This window comes from Neophocaena asiaeorientalis, unplaced genomic scaffold (genome assembly GCF_003031525.2).
Source record: "Neophocaena asiaeorientalis asiaeorientalis breed wild unplaced genomic scaffold, Neophocaena_asiaeorientalis_V1.1 scaffold245, whole genome shotgun sequence".
Taxonomy (NCBI): domain Eukaryota; kingdom Metazoa; phylum Chordata; class Mammalia; order Artiodactyla; family Phocoenidae; genus Neophocaena; species Neophocaena asiaeorientalis.
Genome location: NW_020173953.1, coordinates 1,928,419 through 1,952,502, shown reverse-complemented (window position 1 = coordinate 1,952,502; position 24,084 = coordinate 1,928,419). Strand labels below are relative to the sequence as shown.

Genomic DNA, 24,084 nt, shown 5'->3' with positions numbered 1-24,084 from the left:
ATATGAGAAACCACAGTCTTACAAGAAAAGGGACTTCACCGCTTTTTTGGCACTTCCAAATACAACTAAGAGCAAATTCTGACTAGGGTTAACCCATCCCAACTTTTAGCATAAATAGAGGTTAAGAAAGAGACAAAATACAGACTGAGAGTTTTGATCTATGTTTAATGAAAAAGAAGTTACAGGAATAGAAATGGACATAAAACAAAGAGATCAATTTGGAAAACTATGGTGATAGATAGAACAAGGGAAAAATCATTTTAATCTTAAATTTACTCATATATTCTTATTAGTTATCATTGATCCAAAACATCTCCTTAAATCCAAAACAGAGTAATAGTTAGAATTTTACTGTTCAAATTACTGGGCTGTTTTCATGGGAACTCACCAAGGTAATGTCCAAACAATACTTTTCCATTTCTCCCAGAACACACACAAGCAAAGGCAGAGATGTTTACCACGAGGTAACGTGGCATGGAGAAAATGCAGCCTTATCAGCTTTTTATTACAACAGCAAGTTAGCACTGGCAAATGTGCTTCTGGCACAAACATGCTTTCCGCTAATATTTTCATGAGAAAGCTTTTATGATATGCAACCATTTATTCTTAGTACAATCAATCATTGAGGGATTAAACCTAACTCTGGTGAACATAAATATATTTGGAGAAGTTTCTGGCAGTTCAGATTAGAGCACCGTAGAAATATTGAAGATGTGAAATTTTAAAATACACAGATAAGAAACTGCAGTGAGCATCTTACTAGTTTGTTTCATGGCTGAATTCTGTCCATGATTCTTAGTAGAATCAGTCAATGTTCTATTTCTATCATTTTCTACCCAGATCTACAGTATGATCGTATTTTGCTAAATAAGAAAAAAAAAATATCTTTGGAAACGAATTATGATCTCTGAAAACATCTGGTAATAGGTTTGTTTTAATTACCTTATTTAAAATAAAATAACCCTTCTCTCAAACTATAGCAGGCAAGCATTAAACTCGTTAGTATAGACGTCGGCCATGTGGGTAATAAGGAGAAGCAATAGAGTTTACTCACTATCCCTTTAAAATAAAAATCTTTTGGCCAGTGCATAGCAGCCACCAACCTCTTATGCTCACATTGAATAATTTCAAATTAGGATGAACCCTGTCTCTTCTGATACTGTATTCTAAGTTTCTCCAGTTGTTCTATACATTGGGACTGGGCCAGCTTCAATGTCCGATTCTCCTCCGTTAGTGCCTCAAATTCCCGAGCCAGCTGAGCGGCATCCAGCTTCTCCTTTTCTGCCTGATCCAGCTTGGCAATGAGCTCCTTTCTGAAGATTCAGGGGGGCAGGTGAGGAAGAAGCATAAAACATAATGCAAACAAATTGAATTATATAGCAACAGCATAATGGAAGTCGAATATGTCATTCTACTCTTCTAAATTTTACCCATCTCTGCTTGCCTCCAATGAATTACTTTTATTTTTCCAACTTCACAAATGTTAGATGCCTTTATTTTATTCCAACACCTCGTCTAGATATATCCAAAATATTAAACATATACCAGCGCAGATACAGAGAACAAATGTATGGATACCAAGGGGGAAGGGGGGAATCGGATGAATAGGGAGATGGGGATTGACATATATCCAGTATTGATACTATGTAGAAAATAGATAACTAATGAGAACCTACTGTACAGCACAGGGAACTCAACTCGATGCTCTGTGGTGACCTAAATGGGGAGGAAATCTAAAAAAGAGGGGATATAAATACACATAAAGCTGATTCACTTTGCTGTACAGTGGAAATTAACAAAGTATCGTAAAGCAAATATACTCCAATTAAAAATAAATAAATAAATAGAAATAAAATAAACATATACCAGAAAAAGCTCAACAAATCCTTTGACAGTCAAAGGGGGTGGTCTTTTAAAGAGTACAACAACTTATAAAAATTATGACTATTTTGTAGGAAAAAAACAGAAAAATTTGTTTATAGTTTAAAATGCTATTGTCTTACGGATAGGTGAATCATAGTTTGTCCCTTACCTAAGTTTTGTCCTTCAAATTCAGTTATTATCTTCTTTTGTTTTCTATTTCTGAGTTTAACAAATCTTTACTAGGCAAAGTAACAAATCTTTATGAAGAAATTCCAGTTGCCTCCTGCAGATATTATTTTCCATGTCTTTCCCTAGCCCTTATATATATCTTGTCACCCTAACTAACAAAGCAATATCTCTATGTTTGGTGCTGTCCTGACTCCTGAATTTAGGAAGCAAACTAAGGTTATTGGAGGGAACTTGTAGTGATAACGCCTAAAACAATAAATATTTGTAAATAATTCATTGATGTAAATACACATAATAAGGAACTAAAGATTTGCAGTCTATATTTAGATTTAATAAACATGACAACTCAAAACAGGTCCATTCCCCTTATATGTGTCAGTTAAACCTAAACTAGACTTAACTGAATTTTCCTTTGCTTCAACATAAGGGTATGTCATGTTTCTTTCTCCTCTGTATGCAAAAGTGCAGAGACCTGGAAGACCACTTGAACCAAGTGATTAAACTTGACATCATTAGTAATGAGACCAATAGATGCCCCATGCATCACAAAAGACACAACATCTTTTCTGTGGTATTCCTGCCAAAAAATGCACACATCAGACAACCTCAAATTGAGGGAAACGTTACAAAAGCATTTGAAGCCTGTATGCTTCAAAATATTAAAACTGCTTCATATTTAGAAAAACTAAAGAGAAATGGCAATGAAATGCAATGTGCAATTCTGGATTGGAAAAAAAAAAAGCTGTGAAGGACATTATTGGGAAAGTGATGCAATTTAAATATGGCCTGTGAATTAGATATTACTACTGTATCAATGCTAAATTTCTTAATTTTAATTATTGTATTGATGTCAAGTGAGAGAATGTCCTTGTTCTTAGAAAATACTCCCTGAAGTATTTAGGGCAATTGAGCATGATATATATATATATATATATATACACACATATATATAATTGTATCTGTGCATGTGATATAGATAGATGGATAGACACCCCATCTCTCTAAGAGAGAAAGAGAGAGAGAGCCCCAGTAGTATGTAGCTTTGGGAGAGGGAGAATAAAGCACAACTGGGGAAATTCTTAATAATTAATGAATGCAGTAAAGGAAGTATGAGGGTTCTTTTTACCATTTTTGTAACTCTTCTGTAAATTTGAAACTATCACACAGTTGCCCCAGGAAAAGGATAAAAAACAAATCAGAATAGAAGTTCTAGTATTTTCTTCCTGCATTCAACAGACGGCTTTGTGTACCCAATTTGGTGACCACTGAGCAAAACCAGGCACTGGAAAGAAAGTGCCCAACAGGGACAAAGGGAAGATAATCTGGAACATTCATATGCATATACACAAGGTTCCTTTGGGCTCTTATTGATCTTTGACTCTTCCATAGTATTTGGAATATAAAGGCTCCCAGAGATAAATTAGAAGTTTGGGATTAACATATACACACTACCATATATAAAATAGTTAAACAACAAGGACCTACTGTATGGCACAGGGAACTATACTCAATATCTTGTAATAACCTATAATGGAAAAGAATCTGAAAAAGAATTTATATATATATATATATATTTGTATAAAACTGGATCACTTTGCCATACACCTGAAACTAACACAACCTTGTAAATTAACTATACTTCAATTTTTTAAAATGGTTTAAAGAAAGAATATAGGGAATTCCCTGGTGGTCCAGTGGTTAGGCCTCCGCTCTTCCACTGCAGGGGCCATGGGTTTGATCCCTGGTCAGGTTCAGTGTGGCCAAAGGGGAAAAAAAAAAGAATATAAAGTCTCCCAATAAATAGTTATTGAATAAATATAATTGAAGAGTACCTCAGAGATAACGTATATTTTAAAGATGAGGAAACAGAAACTCAAAGTGCTTAATATAATTGGAAAAAGCCACATACCTAATAAGAAACAGCCATGAATCGAACCTATCCTTCTGATTAAATGCTTAAGGTTCTTTGCCTCCATAGTTTAAGCAATAAATGTCAATAATTAAATATTAGTAAAGTTTCTTACGTAACTATCTTAAAGAAATTGATTAGTAAACTTTATGTAAGTAAAAAGGGACATGCCTCTAAATCCCTCACCCATCAGATCATCTACTCCTGTTCTTTTCTTCTTTTCAAATTAACTGTGTCACACAAAAAATGGCTACTGTCCAGGCTCCATATCTAACCTCATTTAAAATTCCTGAGGATATCTGTTATTAGTTTTGACTAGCAGGGAAAATAAATCACAGATTTTACAACTGAAAGGAATGGTCATGATTGTCTAATCCAATTTTCTTGCATTGGAGAAAGTCAATAATAATTTGTTCCTTACTGGAATCAAGAAGACTCAACTGATAGGTTTCTAAATTAATTTCATGTGTTTGATAAGCAGTTACACATCTATTTAATGAATACTGTCAAAACGTCTGTTGCCTCCTGTCCAAGACCTAGTTATATAGAAAAATTGATGCTCATTCAACAGCAATTCATATTTAAACCCCAGCACATCAACCTACAAAGATCTTATAAATAGATGATCTGGGGAGCAAGTCAATATGTACAATTGGCTAGAATGTGGTCCTGCCTTTGATTTCTTGTTTATCATTTCCCTTCAGCGTAATGTGATAAAGGTGTAGAAGACCATCATTACAGGAATCTTATTTATACCATAGTTTTCCAGATGATGTACCTCAACAGTGAAAAGGTCATAACCTTGGGTCCACCATAGATCATCTGCTGGCCCCATCCTAAGCCACATGCCTGGAAAAGTTTTTATTTGCTAAAACAAATGGGGGAAGGGGAAATCCAAGTGAGTTGGTAAAGAGAACTTTAAAACTTTCTGCAAACTAATTTCAGAATTAAGGAGATTCTTTATGTTGTAGGAGGTTGGGAAATGGATTCATCATTAGTACAAGTATTTCTCTGTTTCTGGAAAGACCAGAACTCTTGGAACTTTCTAAGTTAACTAAAGACTTTTATTTGGAAAAGACAAAATCCTAGGCAGTTTAGTCCCCAGGAGCTAAAGTTTTGAATAATAATGTAACAAAGGGTCTTCCCTGGTGGCACAGTGGTTAAAAATCCACCTGCCAATGCAGGGGACATGAGTTCGAGCTCTGGTCCAGGAAGATCCCACTTGCCGCAGAGCAACCAAGCCCATGCGCCCACAACTACTGAGCCCGTGCTCTAGAGCCGCGAGCCACAACTACTGAAGCCCACACACCTACAGCCCGTGCTCCTCAACAAGAGAAGCCACCACAATGAGAAGCCTGCGCACCACAATGAAGAGTAGCGCCCGCTCGCCACAACTAGAGAACACCTGCATGCAGCAATGAAGACCCAATGCAGCCAAAAATAAATTAAATTAAATTAATTAATTTAAAAAAATAATAGTGTAATAAAATACTATCTTCATCATAGGAGAATTTTAGCTTAAATCGTGATTTAGACTGTACTGTTAGTGGTTCTTGAAAGATGTGTGTTCTAGCACCAACATTTATACACAGGAGAGGAGTAGATGCTTCAAGATGACATAAAGGATGTGAAAGTTCACCTTCATCTTATGCAGGTGAAGGAACAATAAATGGTATTGAAATGGAATTTCCAAAACACAGTCTAGACTTTGGTATTGAAGCCCTACAAGTGAATGATGCAGGAAGAATAAATTTACCCTATCTTCTGGGAGCCAAAGGGCAACACCTTACCTTTGCAGGAAGAAGTAAGATTTGCTCTAGAGTTTCTCAGCCTTGGCACAATTGATCTTTTGGGCCAACTCTTTATTGTTGGTGGCTGTCCCAGACATTGGCATTATAGAAGGTTTAGCAGTATCCTTGGCCTCTACTCCCTAGATGTCAGTAGCACCTCCCCTCACCCCACATCATCACAACCAAAAATGTCTCTAGACATCGTCAATGTCCTAGGGGTAAGAGGCTGAGGAATCAGCCTAGTTAAAAATCCCTACTCTATAGGAAATGGAGATTTCCACTATCAATCACCCGAAAAAGAGTTAAATTCTGGGTTAGGAATTAGGGGAAAGGCAAAATGTTTTCCTCTTCTGTTTTTTTGTCTGTTTCCTTATTTTAATTAATTAAGTAATTTAATTAAAGTATTGCAGCTGTACAATATTATATGTTACAGGTGTACAATATAGTGATTCACAAATTTGAAAGGTTATACTCCATTTATAGTTATTATAAAATATTGGCTATATTCCCTGTGTTGTACAATATATCTTTGTAGCTTATTTTATACCTAATAGTTTGTAGCTCTTACGTGCCTACCTCTATACTGCCCCTCCCCTTTCCCACTCCTCACTAGTAACCACTAGTTTATTCTCTATATCTGCTAGCCTGCTTCTTTTTTGTTATATTCTCTAGTTTGTTGTATTTTTTTAAATTTCACATATAAGTGATATCATCAGTATTTGTCTTTCTCTTAGACATAGACTTAAAATAACTATGATTAATATATTCAAGAAATAGAAGAACAGATGATATATTTCAATAGAAGACTGGAGTCTACCAAAAATATCAACAGAATACATTAATTGAAAAATTAGATGAATTCCAAGTAAAATCTAGAGTTTGTTAATAGTAATACATCAATGTCAGTTTCTTAGTTTCGACAAATGTACCATGGTAATGTAACATGCTAACAACGACTGGGGAAACTGGCTGAGGGAAAAATGTTTCCTCATTCTGCTCCCCTAAAGATTGGAGTTTCTTTCCTTAGCAAGGGAGACAAAATTAAAGGCACTCTCACTGAAGAGAGGTAAATATTCTGTCCCTTTTAATGTGGTTCCAGGCAGAGAGGATTAGGTGGAGAGATACCTGGGAATGAGATTCCAGTTAAAAGACTGGACTGCCTATAATTAGGTATAAAAGGCCCAAATCATTATGACTGGGGCATAAATGGAAAGTGTAATCTCACAGTCTAATGAAATCTGGTATATTGGGATTTCACATAAAACTAAATCCTTAAACAAAAGAATCCCCTTGTCCACACGGGGAGGGGGAAGGGTAAGCTGGGATGAAGTGAGAGAGTGGCATGGACATATATACACTACCAAATAAAATAGATAGCTAGTGGGAAGCAGCCGCATAGCACAGGGAGATCAGCTCGGTGCTTTGTGACCACCTAGAGGGGTGGGATAGGGAGGGTGGGAGGGAGATGCAAGAGGGAGGAGATATGGGGACATATGTATATGTATAGCTGATTCACTTTGTTATAAAGCAGAAACTAATACACCATTGTAAAGCAATTATACTCCAATAAAGATGTTGCAAAATAAAAAGAATCCCCTTGTCCACACCTCTGCCTCTGAGTGAAGAGCCAAGACAGTTCTTTGGTCCTTCTACTCATTCACTTGACAAGTATTTGTTGAAATCCTATTGCAAACCAAGCCCTGTCCTCAATTCTCGATAGACTGTTAGTCTCGGGGAGTGTATCTCCACTGTTGGAAAATGAACTCAAAACCTATAAATTATACAAAAGACATCTTATCCATATTAGACATCTTAGGAATGAGGATAGAACTTTCCACACATTACTACATACCCTGCAAACACTTGTGGAGAACTACCTCAATTTATTGTTTCTTTATGACAGTGGAAACCTGCTTTCTGAGGGCTGTGTAAAGATTTAAGAAAAATGTGCCTGGAATAAAAAAGTGAGGTTTGGTTTTCAATGTTTTCTAACTGCGGTATCGTTTTGCAAAGAAAACTGTACCCTGAAGTGAAGCAAATAAAACACATAAAATTGAACTTCCCCTGTTTGGCCCTTGTACAGTGCCCCGCCCCCCCCCATCACCCTCACCATCCCCAATCTCTGAGAGGTTTCCTAGAAGCCAGTTTAAAAGCCTCTGCCTTCAGGAACACCCATAAAGAAATAAATGTTTCTGATTAATAATAAAAACCTCTTGTTGGAAATTTCAGGGTAAAGTAAATACCATGACTAAAAACAAATCAGAATAGGTCTATTTCTAGACTATGCCTTTACAAATTACTTATGCTCCTTTTTCCCCCATCCTGATATGTTCCCCTCAACGAGATGTTGTTCCCTCAATCATCATTTTGTGTATCTTAAAAAAGGCATGAAAATACAGGTCTTATACTGATTATGGTACTCTCATATGAAAACACTTTTCTAATGTTTTGCAACTAAAATTATATACAACATTTTAAACTCAATAATAAAAAGACAAATAACTCAATTTAAAAATGGGCAAAGGACCTGAATGGACATTTCTCTAAGAAGTCATAGAAATGCCAAAAAGCACATGAAAAGGTGTTCAACATTTTTAGCTATCAGGAAGTGTAAATGAAAACCACAAAGAAACATCATTTTACACCCACTAGCGTAGCTATAATCAAAAAGACATAATAGGTGTTGGCAAAATATGGAGAAATTGGAAATTTCATACATTTCTGATGGGAATATAAAATGGTGTAGGAATATTCCACTTTAGGAATAGTCTGGCAGCTCCTCAGAAGGTTACACATTGGGTTATCATATGACTCAGTAATTCTACTCTTAGGTACACACCCAAGTGAATTGAAAAGATACATCCACACAAACACTTATACATAAATGTTTGTAGTAGCATTATTCATAATAGCCAAAAGTACAGACAACCCAAATGTCCATCAACTGACAAATGGCTAACTAAAATGTGATATAACCATATAACGGAACATTATTTGACAATAAAAAGGAATGAAGTACAGTCATACCTCGTTTTATTGCACTTTGCTTTATTGTGTTGTGAAGATACCGTGTTTTTTTACAAATTGAAGGTTTTTGGCAACCCTGCAATGAGCAAGTCTATTGGCACCATTTTTCCAACAGCATTTGCTCATTTCATATGTCTGTGTCACATTTTAGTAATTCTTGCAATATTTCAAACTTCTTCATTATTATTATATTTGTAATGGTGATCTGTGATCAGTGATCTTTGATTTTATTATTGGAAAAAGACCACGATTTGCTGAAGGCTCAAATGATGATTAGCATTTTTTAGCAATAAAGTGTTTTTTAGTTAAAGTATGTATGGTTTTTTTTAGACATAATGCTATTGCACACTTAATAGATTACAGTATAGTGTAAACATAACTTTTGTATTCACTGGGAAACCAAAAAATTTGTGTGACTCTCTGTTGTAATACTTGCTTTATTGTAGTGGTCTGGAACCGAACCTGCAGTACCTCTGAGGTCTGCCTGCACTGATGCATGCCACAGCGAAGACGAACCCGGAAAATATTATGCTAAGTGAAAGAAGCCAGTCACAAAAGACCACATACTGCATGATTCCATTTATCCCAAATATCCAGAATAGGCAAATACATAGAGATAGAAAGTAGACTAGTGGTTGCCAGTGGCCGGCGGGAGGGAATGGGGAGTGACCACTCAGGGATACAAGGTTTGTTTCTGGGGCAATGAAAATGTTCTAAAATCGTGATGGTGGTTTCACAGCTCTGTGAGTCTACTGAAAACCACTGAATTATTTTTTAAGCCACTGATTTATTTCTTTTAAGCTATATAACATTTTTCAACCTGACTTTTCTAAGATTTTATCTTCTTCTGACAGTCTAAGTCAATCTTCTAAACACCGGAGCACCTCGCACAATTTTTCATATATAGAGCAGAAGAGTGGTCTCTCCTCTGAACAAGATAAAACACAAAGCAAGTTTTACTAATTGTAAATCTATTTGTAGAACTAATTATAGTTTAACCATATATTTTTTAAACTGCCAAACAATTCAGTGATAAATATCAAATGCCATAAAATATCTGTATCTCACTTCCATGAGTTTCCATTACATACACAAAACCTATATGTGTTCTATAAAAATGCTTATAATATTTATTGAAAAAAGTATGCATACATTTTATGTTACTATATAAGCAATTATATAGAAATGCCTATTCACATCCAAAAGGCCTAGAAAAAATAGGCAAAAATGATAGTAGCAGTTCTGTAAAAATGTCAGAATTCTTGGTAAATTTTTAAAGCTTTCAATAAAATTGTCATTTTTTTCAGTTGAGAAGAGAAAAATTTCCAATGAAAGTAAGAACAAGCTTTTTGCATATCACTGGTCAATAAGCCAGAAGCTATTCTTTAAATTAAATTCATCCCATGCTGAATTTGTAATCCCAGCAAATGTTTGACTATCTTTATCCACCCAACAGACATGATTTAAAACAATAGTTATAATCAACTCTTCTCCCCTCCCCTCTGCGAAGTCTCCCAAACTAGGTCCAGGGAGACCCCCTCTGGAAATGAGAGAGAAGTTCATCTTAACCTGTGCCCATATGGCTCCAATATTCAAAAACTCTCTTTTAAAATACCTGATTTAGTGACTCTCTGTGTGTCCAGCGTATGCTAGCCAATCACTGGAAGCAACATAATCAGCCACACTTTATTAAATGATGGGGAAGAAATTCCCATCCAAATCATCAAAAAAATGGAGAGTGAATTTACTTGGGTCAAATCCATTTGGCCCAATTTATCTTGCTTGAACACAAAGACTGTTCAGGAAAATATCTGTTGTAAAATGAATTTCTGCTTCAGTAAAGCGTTAATGAAAACACGGATCACCCATAACCCTTGGAGGACCAAGTTCATTTATTTATAGATATAAAATATAACCCTACTTTGAATTTTAACAATTTATCTTAGCAATTCTTTATTGCTGATATTGACTCCATATTTTAAATACAGACAATACAAATTTTAAAAATGCATACATGGAGGATATAACAGTTTCCTATCATCAGCTACTGTAAATCACCCCTATTCGTATTTTACCCTACGTGCAGCTCCCTATTCAGTGATTAGGATTCAAAGAGATGCTAAAGGTTATCCAGGTCTGCAGAGAACTATACATAGTCAGAAAGGACAGAAACTTCAGTGGATAGCTATTGATAACACTAGCCCACAAAAAGTGCCCAAAGAATCATTCCAGTGAATTTTCCTTCATCCAGGAAAAGCACTGATCACTGTGGGTTGGTTGGGCTAGGGATACAGGCTAAGCTCTTTTCAAGGATAGCATTTGGACAGGTGAAGAGGAAGGAGGGAGACTCTATACTGAGAGCCTGGTGCGAGCAAGGGCACCGAGGTGGACAAAGTGAATAGGTCAACGTAGCTGAAGACAAAGGATGAGCTAGAACATTCTGCAGAGGTACTAAGGCCCAAGGTAGATCTTTCAATCCAGGCCAAGCACTGGGTGCCCTTCTCTAGCAATAGGAAACCGTAGGTAGGGAAAGCAGTTATAATATTACATTGATCAAGATTTGAAGTAACAAGCCCTGATCCCAAATGGCAGAAGTGGGAATGAAGAAAAGGAACTTGAGAGACTTTATAAAAAAGAAAGGAAAAAAAAAATCAAAGAATTTGGTCTTTGTCTCTTATCTAGTCAATTATTAGGAAGAAAAGAAAAAAAGAAGACATCATGGTTTCAAGAAAACTCCAAAGTTCAAAGAGGTTTAGGGAGGAAGTAAGATTAGTTTTGCAGAAACAGCAGGAATATGTTTTAATAAACATGAATCACTCTCATATTGTTATCCTATTGTATTTTTTAATGCAATATACAAAAATATAAACTTACAAAATATATAATTTAGTGGGTAAGTCTTGCATTGCCCCCACCCAAAAAAGCTACACATGGGGTTAATTTAAATAACACTATACTTCCAGCCTAAAGTGTTTACAAATAAATACATAATTACCTGGGGCTTTTTCCTGTCACAACACCACAGTTCTCTCACACACACACACACACACACACACACACAGACGTACACCCACTGGAAGATACCTTTATAGGCTACTGATTATACAAGTCCTCCTTTAACTTAACCACTGGTCACATTATTAGTAAGCTTCCTCTGTTCCTTTATGAAACTGTTTTTAGGGCTCATATTGTGTGTAAATGGACAATCTAAGAATTCCGACCAATTTATGAAAACTCTTAGACCGAAAAGAAAGTCTCAGACATACAAAGGAAAAGTTGTATTTCTGATTTCCTCATAAGCATCCTTCAATGCCCTATAACCAAAAGTCCAGGTAAGACTTTATGTTTGAAGCAAGGAAGTAAGAAAATAACATGCTAACTGTGGTCTTACAGTGAATGTAGAAGTCTGACCCTAAAACCCATGCTGCTCCCTAGCATATTATACTGTGCAACCACTATTCTGGGGAGTCTCCAAAGAGTCCCACGAATTTCATAAATCTCTCAAAACAAAATATATTTCATTTATATTCATTTAAAAAATAAGTTTTATATAAATATAAATACAAAGTATAAATACTGATATAAATATGGAGTGATACCATGTATCACTCCAGTAAGAAGAAGGGAAGAAGCAGAAACTTACAGACTCACAGTATGTTTGGATTATGTGTCACTCATTCAACAAAAATTTATTCAGTATCTACATGCCATGCACTGTGCTAGGCTTCAGGAATATGATGGTGAGAGACACCTGACTATCCTCCCTTTTATGACACTTACCACTTGGCAGGAGATGCAAATATTCATCAAAAGATCTCCCTAATAAATGTGTAAGTACAAACCGACCAGCGCTATGATGCTTTGAAAGTATGAAAGAATGGGGATCACTGGGCAGACATCAGCAGAATTTAGTGCAATCAAAAGGAGAATTCTGAAGCATAAAGTTATGAGTAAGTAAAGTGATAGTGCTTTAATTAATAGAACTGCCTAATTCCCTATAGCAGAACTGTAATGGTAATAGAAGCTATCAAGATAAAAACTTACTGGACTATTGGGCTATAAAATGTAGTTAGGCAACTAATCCTTTTACATTATTCCAAAGAGCCATCACAGTGACTTCTTTACCTCATGTGGGTACTCCACCATTCAAGCATTAATTAAAATTCACCCCAAGACAAAGTGCTCTGGGGCCTTTGGGCACATTCACATGGAACATAATGTGGCTCTAGGTGGTATTTTGGCATCTTTCATTTCCTGAACTAAAGAATGCTCATTAAAAAATTAAATTTGAGTAGGAAGCACTCCTGTGGTTCCCCTCACTACTCTGTAAAGCATTTCATCTAGCGCCGTTCCATTTGGATCATTTCTAGAATCAAACATGACATGCGTGTAACCTCTGAACTACAGAATGTCAGTTCTCCTCCCTGTATGTTTCCCTCCCTCTTGCTCCCATGCTCAGCCTTTTCCTCCCCTGCCACTCCCAATCCATGACCCCTGGTCCATGACCAGCAGTCAGGATTCAGGGCTGAGGGTGCTCAGGGGGACAGTACTTACTTTCTTTCCTCAAGCAGGGCGATTTCCTTTTTAACTTCACGGTATTCTTCTGCTATCTGGCAGTGCTGTTTGAACACCTGCATGGATTCCATGGAGTCATGACAAGGCGGCAGAGGCTTCACAAACAACAAGAAGAAGAAATCAGTCCATTTCCTTGTAGCAGAATAAATTACCAACCATCGTGCTCTACTGATGTTCTTTAGAAGGAGAGTTTTTGCATGAGAACAGCACTGTCAACCCTCATTGGACAGAGTTCAGCTGATTCTACTTGACTTCAAATAGAGAAGTGGTCTGATCCTCCCCATATGTATCTTTCTGTGTTATTCCAGGGCATTCTCAGGCCCAAGCCAGAGCCATAAGACCCATTACAGATCAGTTACCTGCCATGCGCTGGAGGAAAAATAAGTCCCCTAATAATTCTGTACTTTTCCCCAGAAATCTTAGACTCTGCTTTAGAGAATTAGTGATGGGGAAATAGTTCAGTTGTCTGTTTCAATCCCCCCCTTGTTTTCTGTTCCTGTAGCTCTATCAAATCTTGTAGAGTGGAGGAGCCCTACAAGAAAGGAATCCAATGAATTTATTCATAAAACAAAAATAGTCACAGATATAGAAAACAAACTTATAGTTACGAAGGGAGAATGGGGGGGTGGGTAAATTGGGAGATTGGGATTGAGATATACACACTACTATATATAAAATTTAGCACAGGGAGCTCTACTCAATACTCTGTAATGACCTATATGGGAAAAGACTCTAAAAAAGAGTGGATATATTTGTATATGTATAACTGATTCACTTTTCTGGACACCTGAAACTAACAAAACATTGTAAATCAACTATACTCCAATAAAAATTATTTTTAAAAAAAGAAAGGAATCCAAACTGAAAAAATGATGCTGGCCTGGAAATAATGCTTGCAAGAATTAACAGAGCATATGAAAGACCAAACCCCAAATAAAACGATGCTTATAAAGCGTGTGGCCAAAGAGAACAAGGCTTCCTGTCTTTGCTTCTCTCCCATCCATGAGGGAAACAGAGGCCAGCATTCAAGCCTTTCTAACCGAAACATGTTGAAAATCTTCTTTCCAGAAATTATTTTTAAAGAACTAGCTTTCCCTGAGTTTGTAATCCTTAGCTCTAATTAGTGGCACATTATTTCTTTTTTTAAAACATCTTTATTGGGGCTTCCCTGGTGGCGCAGTGGTTGAGAGTCCGCCTGCCGATACAGGGGACACGGGTTCGTGCCCCGGTCCGGGAAGATCCCACATGCCGCGGAGCGGCTGCCCCCGTAAGCCATGGCCGCTGAGCCTGCGCGTCCGGAGCCTGTGCTCCGCAATGGGAGAGGCCACAACAGTGAGAGGTCCCCGTACCGCAAAAAAAACATTTTTATTGGAGTATAATCGCTTTACAATGGTGTGTTAGTTTCTGCTCTATAGTGGCACATTATTAAAAGCATTACTTGGAGAAATACTAGCTAATAGTCTTTTAAAGCGTGTTTTAATCACCTTTTTCAATTATTTATAGAAAAATGTTATATAATATCTGAGAAATATGACTTAATTGTTAAATAGGCTCTTCTGTATAATCCTCTCTTCACAATAGTCTTTATATGTAAACTATGTGTCTGACTAGGTCATAGTCTCACTAATTTTATATTAATTAATTTATACTAATGAATTTCTTACTACTTGCTCCTCTCACTATATATTCTTCCAGGACACAGATTTCTTTGGGTGTCATATTTAGTGACCTCACCCAGGATGCAAAAGAAATTCTAGAAAGTTCTACAAAATTCTATAAAATCTGATTGATAAGTAAGATGACCCTTCCTATTTATCATGAAGCCTCTGAGTAGAGATCTTCTAAAGGAAATAAAATTTGAAATAGACTTGGATGAAATTAACCTTTATGTGGAACATCTGTTGTGTTCTAATCCATGGAAATTCATCTAATAATTATATTATGTAGCATCTTTCCCTACTGCCCCATGAACATATTCACAGCATAAACTCAGCCTGTTGGAGCCATTACCTCTTTCTATAGTGAAATAAATTAAAAAGTAGTGCCCGGGAGTATTACAGTACAACTCACCGCAGGAGATAAAGGCATTGCCAAAGGGATTCAGAACTCCTGGGTCCTCCAATCCTAGAAATCACCACCCCCTCATCAATTTTCACCTGTTACACTGGCAAATGACCAGGTATAATAGTAAGGGGAATGAAAGCAATTTACTCTGGGCACCCTCACCAAGCTGCTATTAAACCATCTGTGCCCTGTTAAAGGACTTGCATACTGGTAAGCCCCAAGACTCAATGTATCCTATTTCCTGTCCTCATGAACACTCATAAACTACACCCAGTTCAGCCCATAACTTGCCACATGGAGGTACCTGAACCACGAATTCAGCATAGTTACCTATGTGACAGCCAGAAGATTTTAGGAGTCTGTGTTTGCATGCCTAAGAGGATACAAATGAGAGCAGCCATGGAAAGGGAGAAATACCCTTTGCTGCTATAATTTAAAAGAAAAACTGAAAAATTACAGCTAATAATTTTCTTAAGAAGAGAGAGTCCTCTTTTCCCCCTTGGCTTGCCAAACTGCAATGCTTTTTACTAAGGGGGAAATGTTTTCATGACTTCTTTTTTCATTGGCACTATTTAATTGTGGGAAATTTGAAGATGTTTTTATGTACAGGTAACATGATCATGCTAAGGGGACATTAGGATATAGAGTATTTCAGGATATATTCAGTATCCTCATATGTTCTCAGCAGGAAGATCATGCTATACGTCACAATATTTTCAAGATTGCCCACAATTAAGAAGTAGTGCCAATTTTTAAAAAAGCCAAAAATACTTAGTGTTCAGTGTTTCAGGGAGTAAGAGGATGCCAGGTGTCTCTTCAGTTTCCGGCTCCTAAAAGCTCTGTCTATACCCAGCCTGACATGTAACTCAGCAGCAGTACATACATGTTCTTCCAATTTGTATGAAAGCATTAAAGAACAAAATTAATTTTTTTTAAGCAAGAAGGGAAGTTATATTGCACAACACACCACAACACTGTAAAATTATCTCATTAGTTGCCAGGGGCTGGGGGTGGAGGGGAGGGGAGTAAATGAGGAATTATTATTTAATGGGTATAGAGTTTCAGTTTTACAAGATGAAAATGTTCTGGAGATTGGTTGCACAGCAATACAAATAAGAAAAAAAACAATATGCATATACTTACCACTACTGAACTGTACACTTAAAATTAAGAAGAGAACATTTGTGTTATGTGTTCTTACCACAATAAAAAAAAAAGTTTAATGCATAAAAAAGTATCATTAGATCCTTCTGCTGCCCCCAGCCCATCTTCTAAGCATTGCTACCAGGATTCCCTATCTGAGACTCACTTCATTCACACCCTACCTTTCTCTCCTTCCCAAATTTCTCCCCAGGAAACTTAAAATTTCTCACCCCTTTATAATTCGGAGCCATGTACCGCTAAACCCAAACGTTGCTGGACAAATCAAAGTGCCCTCTGGTCAGCAGGACCCACTGTTCTTAGAAAGCCATTTGACATCATTGGATGTTTACTCCAGTTCAGGAAACTCATCAAAGAATTTTTTAAACACATATTGTTCTCATCCCAACAGGAATTTACCTGATATAAAAAGTAGAACTATAGAGTAATGAAATGTATTGTCCTGCATGACATAGCACACTCTCATTGTTTCATGATATAATGTGGGTTTGTGTGTAGCATCATAAGGACCTCACTGAGAGTGACTCTCTCTTACCTTCTTATAAGCCCTGAAAACAGGAGAAAATATATGACCAACAGGGTTCACTGAATAAAGTGTTTACCCGAGGAAATAGATTCCTAAAATTCAAGCACAAGAATCAGGTTTCCAATTTAAAAATGGAACTACTAGTAGGCTTACATCATGTGACATTTAAAACACTGGCACCCATGAATTAATCAACTGTACATGGATTTAAGATACTATTTAACATGTGTTCACACTAAAAATAATAACGTAAAAGAATGCCTGTGATAACCCAGATGAAAACAGCTATTAATATCTTGGAATAAAAATTAACACAGTTTTAAAAAAATTTTTTTAAGTATAGTTGATTTACAATATTTTATTAGTTTCAGATATGTACAGCAAAGTGGTTTGGTTGGTTGTATATATATATATATATATATATTCTTTTTTAGATTCTTTTCCATTATAGGTTATTAAAGATATTGAATATATTTCCCTGTGCTATACAGTAAATCCTTGTTTATCTATAAAACTTTTTATTTCAGTTCTCATTGCTTGATTTTGACTATTTCATCCAAGAGATTTTCATACTTATAATCCTGTGCTGGGAATGGGAAAGCAATAAATAAACTCCATGTTGATAGTGAATTTCTTTTCTCTTCAGGAAGAGAAAGTTTCCTTGTTGTTTTCTCCACAATTACCCTACATCCTCCCATGGTTTGTATGCATTTATCACACGCTCTTGCTTAAAGAATGAAATACTGAATTTCAAAGAAAAGGAAGCCAAAGATATTTCATGTGAAAATGAAAAGGTAAAAGTATTCTTCAGGCACTAAGGGACAAACTCTGTAGGGTCACAGAAACAACTTTTCCGGTCCACTCAATGCCATGGTATCTGGTCTACTCACAACCCAGCCAGTTCTAAGAAGGTTAAATTAAGACCTTCCCTTAAGAGTGTCTCAAGCCAACATTGAAACACATTTTCCCAAGACACAGATTGGGGTTTGGATGAGGTCAGAGCCCAGGAGGAGGCACTTCCTCCACACCCCCTTTCCTCTATCCCCCCTTATCCTGCTACTGCCTGAGGATGGAGCTTGCAAGGGCTTTAAATTACATGGCAGTGTGAGAGAGCCGCTACTATCTCTGGTATCCACCCCAGTCATCTGGACCAATTTAACAAGATGAAGTAAGAGAGAAACCACAGGCTCCTGTTCCAAGAATGCAGGCTTGAGCCACACCATCCCATCCACCGGTTTATAGCAAGCTCCTCCCGAAATGGACTCTGTCCTCTGGAAGGAGCCCCGTGGGAAAAGACCCAGCCAAGCATCTCTCCGCAAGAGGCAAAGCCAGCTTAAGCGTTTCCGTTTTCTACTTGGCTTCTTCAAATACTACTGGCCCCATCCACTTCAAAAATGTAAGAATTTAATTTTCCTCTCCCAGCTTCCCACACAGAAGATATATTTAGGAAGCTAAATATTCTACAGTTGCTGAGCAGACTGTATTTGTATTTATTCTTTGATTCTCAGTGTTATCTTTATTTTGGGGGCAGAATGGGGGTGACTGGCTTAAATTCATGTTGCATTTTAATGTCCCCAAATTAACAAGCATAATTTGCTAAAACTAAATGGAAAAACACAGACAGGACTAATTGCAATATTTGAAAACTCTGTTATCAAGAACTGTAAATATTTTTTAAATATTTTAAGAATTGACATTTCTATACTATCTACATTATGGTCAAAGTCAGCACTAGTACTAATTATACTACACATCTTATACATTATATAATGTTGGAATGAAGGATATTTAAGTCATTTCTATCGATGTAGGCAATATTAAAGGGAGCAAGAACTCGAGCGCCCCAAACACTTCTAACAATGCATATCCTAATGAACTGGGCTTCTCAAAAAAAAAAAAAAATTAAAGGGATCAAATTAAGCTCCAAGATATCTATATATGTTTTCTGTGTGGTCCCAGCAGCCAGAAAAACGACTGTAAAATACTTTTCAACGTGTGCCTCAGAGAGAAAATGGCAGACATTTTTTCAGTGTTTTCTCTGGATGTTCAAGACTAGTGCAGTAGAATCTTAGAATGCTAAGACTCCTCCATTTTCTACCATTTTTGTTTCCCAGATAGCAAGTGATACACTGATGCAAGACCTAAAGGAAGTTTCTGGAGAGACTGCTTGGACAACAAAATACTATAGTACACAACCAAAGCTACGAAATTGTTTATTTGTGGAGGTGACATCAGTTTCTGGACTTACCAAACTCTGTCTGAGAAAAAAGCAAGTTCAATGTGTACCACGGAGACACCTGTTACTGTCTTCTCAGATTAGATGGGAGTACTTTAGGAGGGATTGAAGCTATTGCTTAATTTGGTTTGAAAAAATAGTCGTATTGTTTTCCAAGTACCTTAGCTTAAAGAAGAGGGCATCAGCATCTCTGTTCCTAACCCAAGAATCCAGAGAGATGTTTCTCTCATTTCATTTTACACATATAAAGATACTAGTGCTTAAATATTTCATTCAATAAACAATTTCACTAGGGAAGGAAATTGACATTAATTGAGCAATTATTTTGCCAAGCACCATGCTCGATCTGCTCATTATCACATTTAATTCACACAACGATGTGAGATATTATGTCCACTCTGCAGGTCAGAAAAGTGAGGTTTACAGAAAGTAAATAACATGCCCAAATCACAAAACTAGTAGGTGTGGAGCTGAGGTCCAAATTCATGCCAGCCTAATGCCAGTGCCTATGCCCCAGTCACTGTCACTTCCATTAGATTTATTACAATCTAGTTATCAGCATGTCCTCCACCTGATTACAAATAAAACATATTCTTCTTTCCGAGGCAACAAAGACCACAAAGCTTAGCTTTGGATCATCTATAGGTCAAACCACAATCTCCAAAACATTACAATGTGGTTAAATTTTAAGACAAATTTGGTTCTGACCCAGACCTTGTGACTATTAAAGGATTGTGCCATCCTTCAGAAAAGGGAGGGAGGTCAATCATTACCTCTTCTTCAAATAGAAGGAAACTGAGGCCTAAAGAAAAGTAGTGATTTTTCATTCATTCTTACAAATGGACATAGAACTGAACCTCCTTTCTTTTGACTGTATGGTCTAAACTAGCTCTACCCAAACATTGTCCCTAATGGACATGAAGAATTTAGAAGCCAAATTCCAGGAAAGGAATCCGCACAAAATAGAACCAACCTACCACCTGCCCCTGGGCTGAGGCCTATAAAGAGATGTTCATTTTAACACCTACCTTAGCCCAAGGTCTCTTGCCCAACATTTTGCATTAATAGAGACATCGAGAAAAATGTTTGTCACTGCTATTCTTGCCCAAGGCTTTTTTTGGCTTCTGTGAAAATAGAAGCCCTACGAATTACATGCTTAAACATGTCCACATTCTTGGCAAAGCAACTGAAAAATCTTGGGGGGTCAAAGTGGTGATAGCGTAGCTACCAAACAGATACTTTATAGCTGCATTTTATAAACTATGAAAGAACGTGTAACGGATATCAGGAAGCCAGAAGAGATTTTACTAGGTTGTTCTATAACCACATTATGGCAACTTCGCAAGCCAGAAACCAAAAACCCTCCACCTATCAACATAATTTAAGCATGCCCTAGGTTCCAACAAAGCTGTAAAGAAATGAAGGCTACCTAGATTCAGAATCAGAGATCTAGTCTGAATTAGCAAATTTATGTAGACCAAACTTTGACCTCATATTTCTCATCCCTAAAGTGGAGACATAATAGTTAGCTTACACAGTTGTTGCGGGGATCAAATGAGGTCCTTTGTGGGGAAACCCCCCTTGCCTAGCGGTACTCAGTATGCATGGGTAGGATTTAAATCTGAGGGTATTCAGAGAGGAAGGCCAGCAATAATCAGCTGTTATCAATTATTTTTCACTGGGCACATTTCTAAGGCTCTAGCAGAGATAAGTAAGGGTCAGTTCATCCTCAAGCAAATAGTAACAACCACAAGGCACTTCATATGCCTTTGTAACCTAGCTTTTATTTTTCTGTAGAGGATTATGATGGTTGGTTAAATCCCAAGAGTCATTATTATGTGATAAAAGCACACTGGATTGACTGTAAAGACAGCCTGCTCCATGGAATGGATTGTTCCTTTCATTCATAAAGCATCTTCATTGCTTTCAATAGAGACTTCCTGCTGCAGAATGTCTTAAATTTATATGCTTATGCTAAGCATGGAAACAAGAGTCTGCTTTTAGATGTAGCTTTCTGTGTTATCTTTCCCCTCTCAATCCCCTCCATCTTATATTTTAGTTACTCACACCCTGGAGTGTAGAATAAAGGTAACTGACAACAGCCCTAGACAGAGGCAACCCTAACCAAATGGCTTGGCCACTGGTAAATGTTTATAACAAACTCAATCATATCGTTCAACCAAAAAAACAAGCCCTTACTGAAATGCTTTTAGTTATAGTGCTGGGAAGGTCCTCTCTGTTCATGAAGAGGCAAAGCAATACCATATTTTAGGGTGGGGAAGTTGGGGGTATCATAACCCCTGAGTCTGAAATCAGCTTCTCAACTGACTAATTCATTAAGGATCAATGAAGATGAAATAGTCTCATTAGATTAAAATAATTAAGTAGACTTAATTTCTAATATATGTCAAATGGAATTAAAGCTATAAAATTCAAAGGGATCTTGCGATGCTTTAACAGAAAAATTATCTGGATAATTGCCAGAGGTGCCATGAATCCTGGGAAGAATGATCCATGAGCCAGGGAAGACCATTAATGTTCCCAAAGGAAAAAAACTGTCAGCACAAGAAAGTAGAATTAATGATCCATAATAGTGGTGGGGGAATATGAATCTAAACATGCTTTCCCTCTTTTATTTGCAAAACGCATTAACTCCTTATTTTCAGCTGACTCCTAAGATAATAAAATAGCTTTGTGGTGACAGTAAAATAAAGGGGAAAAACTGTGACTGGGAAAAAAATATAGGTATTATTTTGTAATCCCAACCACACCATGAGCAGCACACATACAGCCCATCAGTCAGGACAGAACCCAAGCAAGGAAGGTTGTACGGCATGTAAGCACACCAGACGGAAAAGCAGAGGAACAGCTGAGTTGTCCTCCATGGTGAGAAGAAGAGAGGTTGGGGGATATGGTTAGACAGCAGGAACCAGAGAGCTGGGCTGAAGACCCTGCATGGGGGACGGGAGAGGAAGGAGATACGATGGCTGATAGCTGCAGAGGAAATTTTAGAGAACAGAGCTGTCTTTTGACAGCTGCAAGGTCATTAGTATAACCTCCTGAACAGTCTTCAGAAATCTCTACATTACTGATATTGCTCTGTTGGCAGGCTTTCTGTCAGAGGGCTGTGATGATGCCCAGGCCTGCGCAGAGATGAGACAAGAGCTCCTCCAAGAGGTCTGGTCACACCTGAGTTGTGTTGGATAGATCTTCAGAGGACCACCCCAGCAGTGAAACACCAGCTCTTCAGACCCAACCTAGTTGCTTCCAGGTTTTAATTCAGTGCACTGGGCACAGAGACAAGAACTGGAGCCAAAAAAAAGATTCTATCTTGGGTTGCATAAGGGCTCATTCTTGGTTCTTCCCACCTCTGTCAAGGGCTGTTCTGGTCCAGGGGCCCCAAACTCAAATGACGTCAGGACGCCAAGCACACCCACACATGGGAAATGCTACCAAGTGTAAGACAAGAAGAAACATCAGTTGGGAACTGGAGGTGGCAGACCCCTCCTAAAGGCTTTCAGAATCAGTATTTAGAGAAAAAAGTGGTGACTAAGCAAACATCTGTGCACAGGATTCAAAACCCCTATTAGACTGGTCTAAATGTGACAGCAAAGTGGAGTACTCAGGTGAACATTTGACCCAAGGCCAGTATCCAGGTATTTTAAGCAGAGCCTCTTCCTAAAGCCATCTTTCTGGAATCACCATATATCACCTAAAGAAAATTAAAGGGTCATAAATTATCTTCTTTCAAATAATTCTGGTGTATTAAAATTAGATATCTTTGATAGGTCATCCATAGACTACACATACAAAATATTTTTCTCATAGGTCAAACCAGACAGTATTCAGAAGGCTTAACTTAAAATAATTACATTCTACTACAAATTGTCAGAGAACTGGGGAAAGGGTGAGCATGGAGTAGAGAAAGGAAGATTATTCTGAAGTATTACCACACATGACAAGTGTCCCTTGTAGTTTATCACTAAATCACTACTCCAAAATGGGTCAAAACTACAATAGGCCAGAAACATCCACAGCCAAGGACAGCAGGGACCAGCCCTGTCCCCAGGCTCCAAAACTCCTTAAAAGTAGGAGCTTACACCCTAAGTTCTTTTTTTAAAAATTAATTAATTAAATATTGGCTGCATTGGGTCTTCGTTGCTGCACGAGGGCTTTTCTCTCTAGTTGTGGTGAGCGGGGACTATTCTTCGTTGCAGTGTGCAGGCTTCTCATTGTGGTGGCTTCTCTTGTTGCGGAGCGTGGTCTCTAGGCGTGCAGGCTTCAGTAGTTGTGGCACATGGGCTCAGTAGTTGTGGCTCGTGGGCTCTAGAGTGCGGGCTCAGTAGTTGTGGCACACAGGCTTGGCTGCTCCCCAGCATGTGGGATCTTCCTAGATCAGGGCTTGAACCCGTATCCCCTGCATTGGCAGGCGGATTCTTAACCACTGTGCCACTAGGGAAGTCCCCTAAGTTCTTGCTATTCTCATGCTATAGCCACATAAACAGACAGGGGCATTACCTGAGGGCTTCATGACCTTGAAACCCTAGAAATGCAAACCTTGATGACGTGAAATGTTCCCCACTCTGTCTCCAGGTCAATCTTTCTCAATTAGGCCACTTTTCCACTCACTGTATTTTGTGAAACTAAGGAGGAAAGAGTAAAGACTGCAGAAAAATCCTTACCTGTAGCTGCTGGTCTAATTCTGGAAAGACCAGAGGAATGGCGTCTTCAGGAGGTGTATCAT

At 37.6% G+C, this 24,084-nt stretch overlaps 1 protein-coding gene across 1 annotated transcript in view; it reads right to left on the bottom strand.

The window, feature by feature from the left end:
* Positions 1-208: 208 nt before the first annotated feature.
* The window catches only part of MAP3K7CL (MAP3K7 C-terminal like), a 39,339-nt gene continuing 15,463 nt past the window's right edge, over positions 209-24,084 (bottom strand). The window contains exons 3-5 of the mRNA XM_024752910.1: positions 24,023-24,084; positions 13,333-13,448; positions 209-1,313 (exon numbers count right to left, since the gene is read on the bottom strand). Of these exons, the coding sequence (XP_024608678.1) occupies positions 1,133-1,313; positions 13,333-13,448; positions 24,023-24,084 (359 nt within the window). The 3' untranslated portion in view covers positions 209-1,132. The remainder of the gene's footprint in view (positions 1,314-13,332; positions 13,449-24,022) is intronic.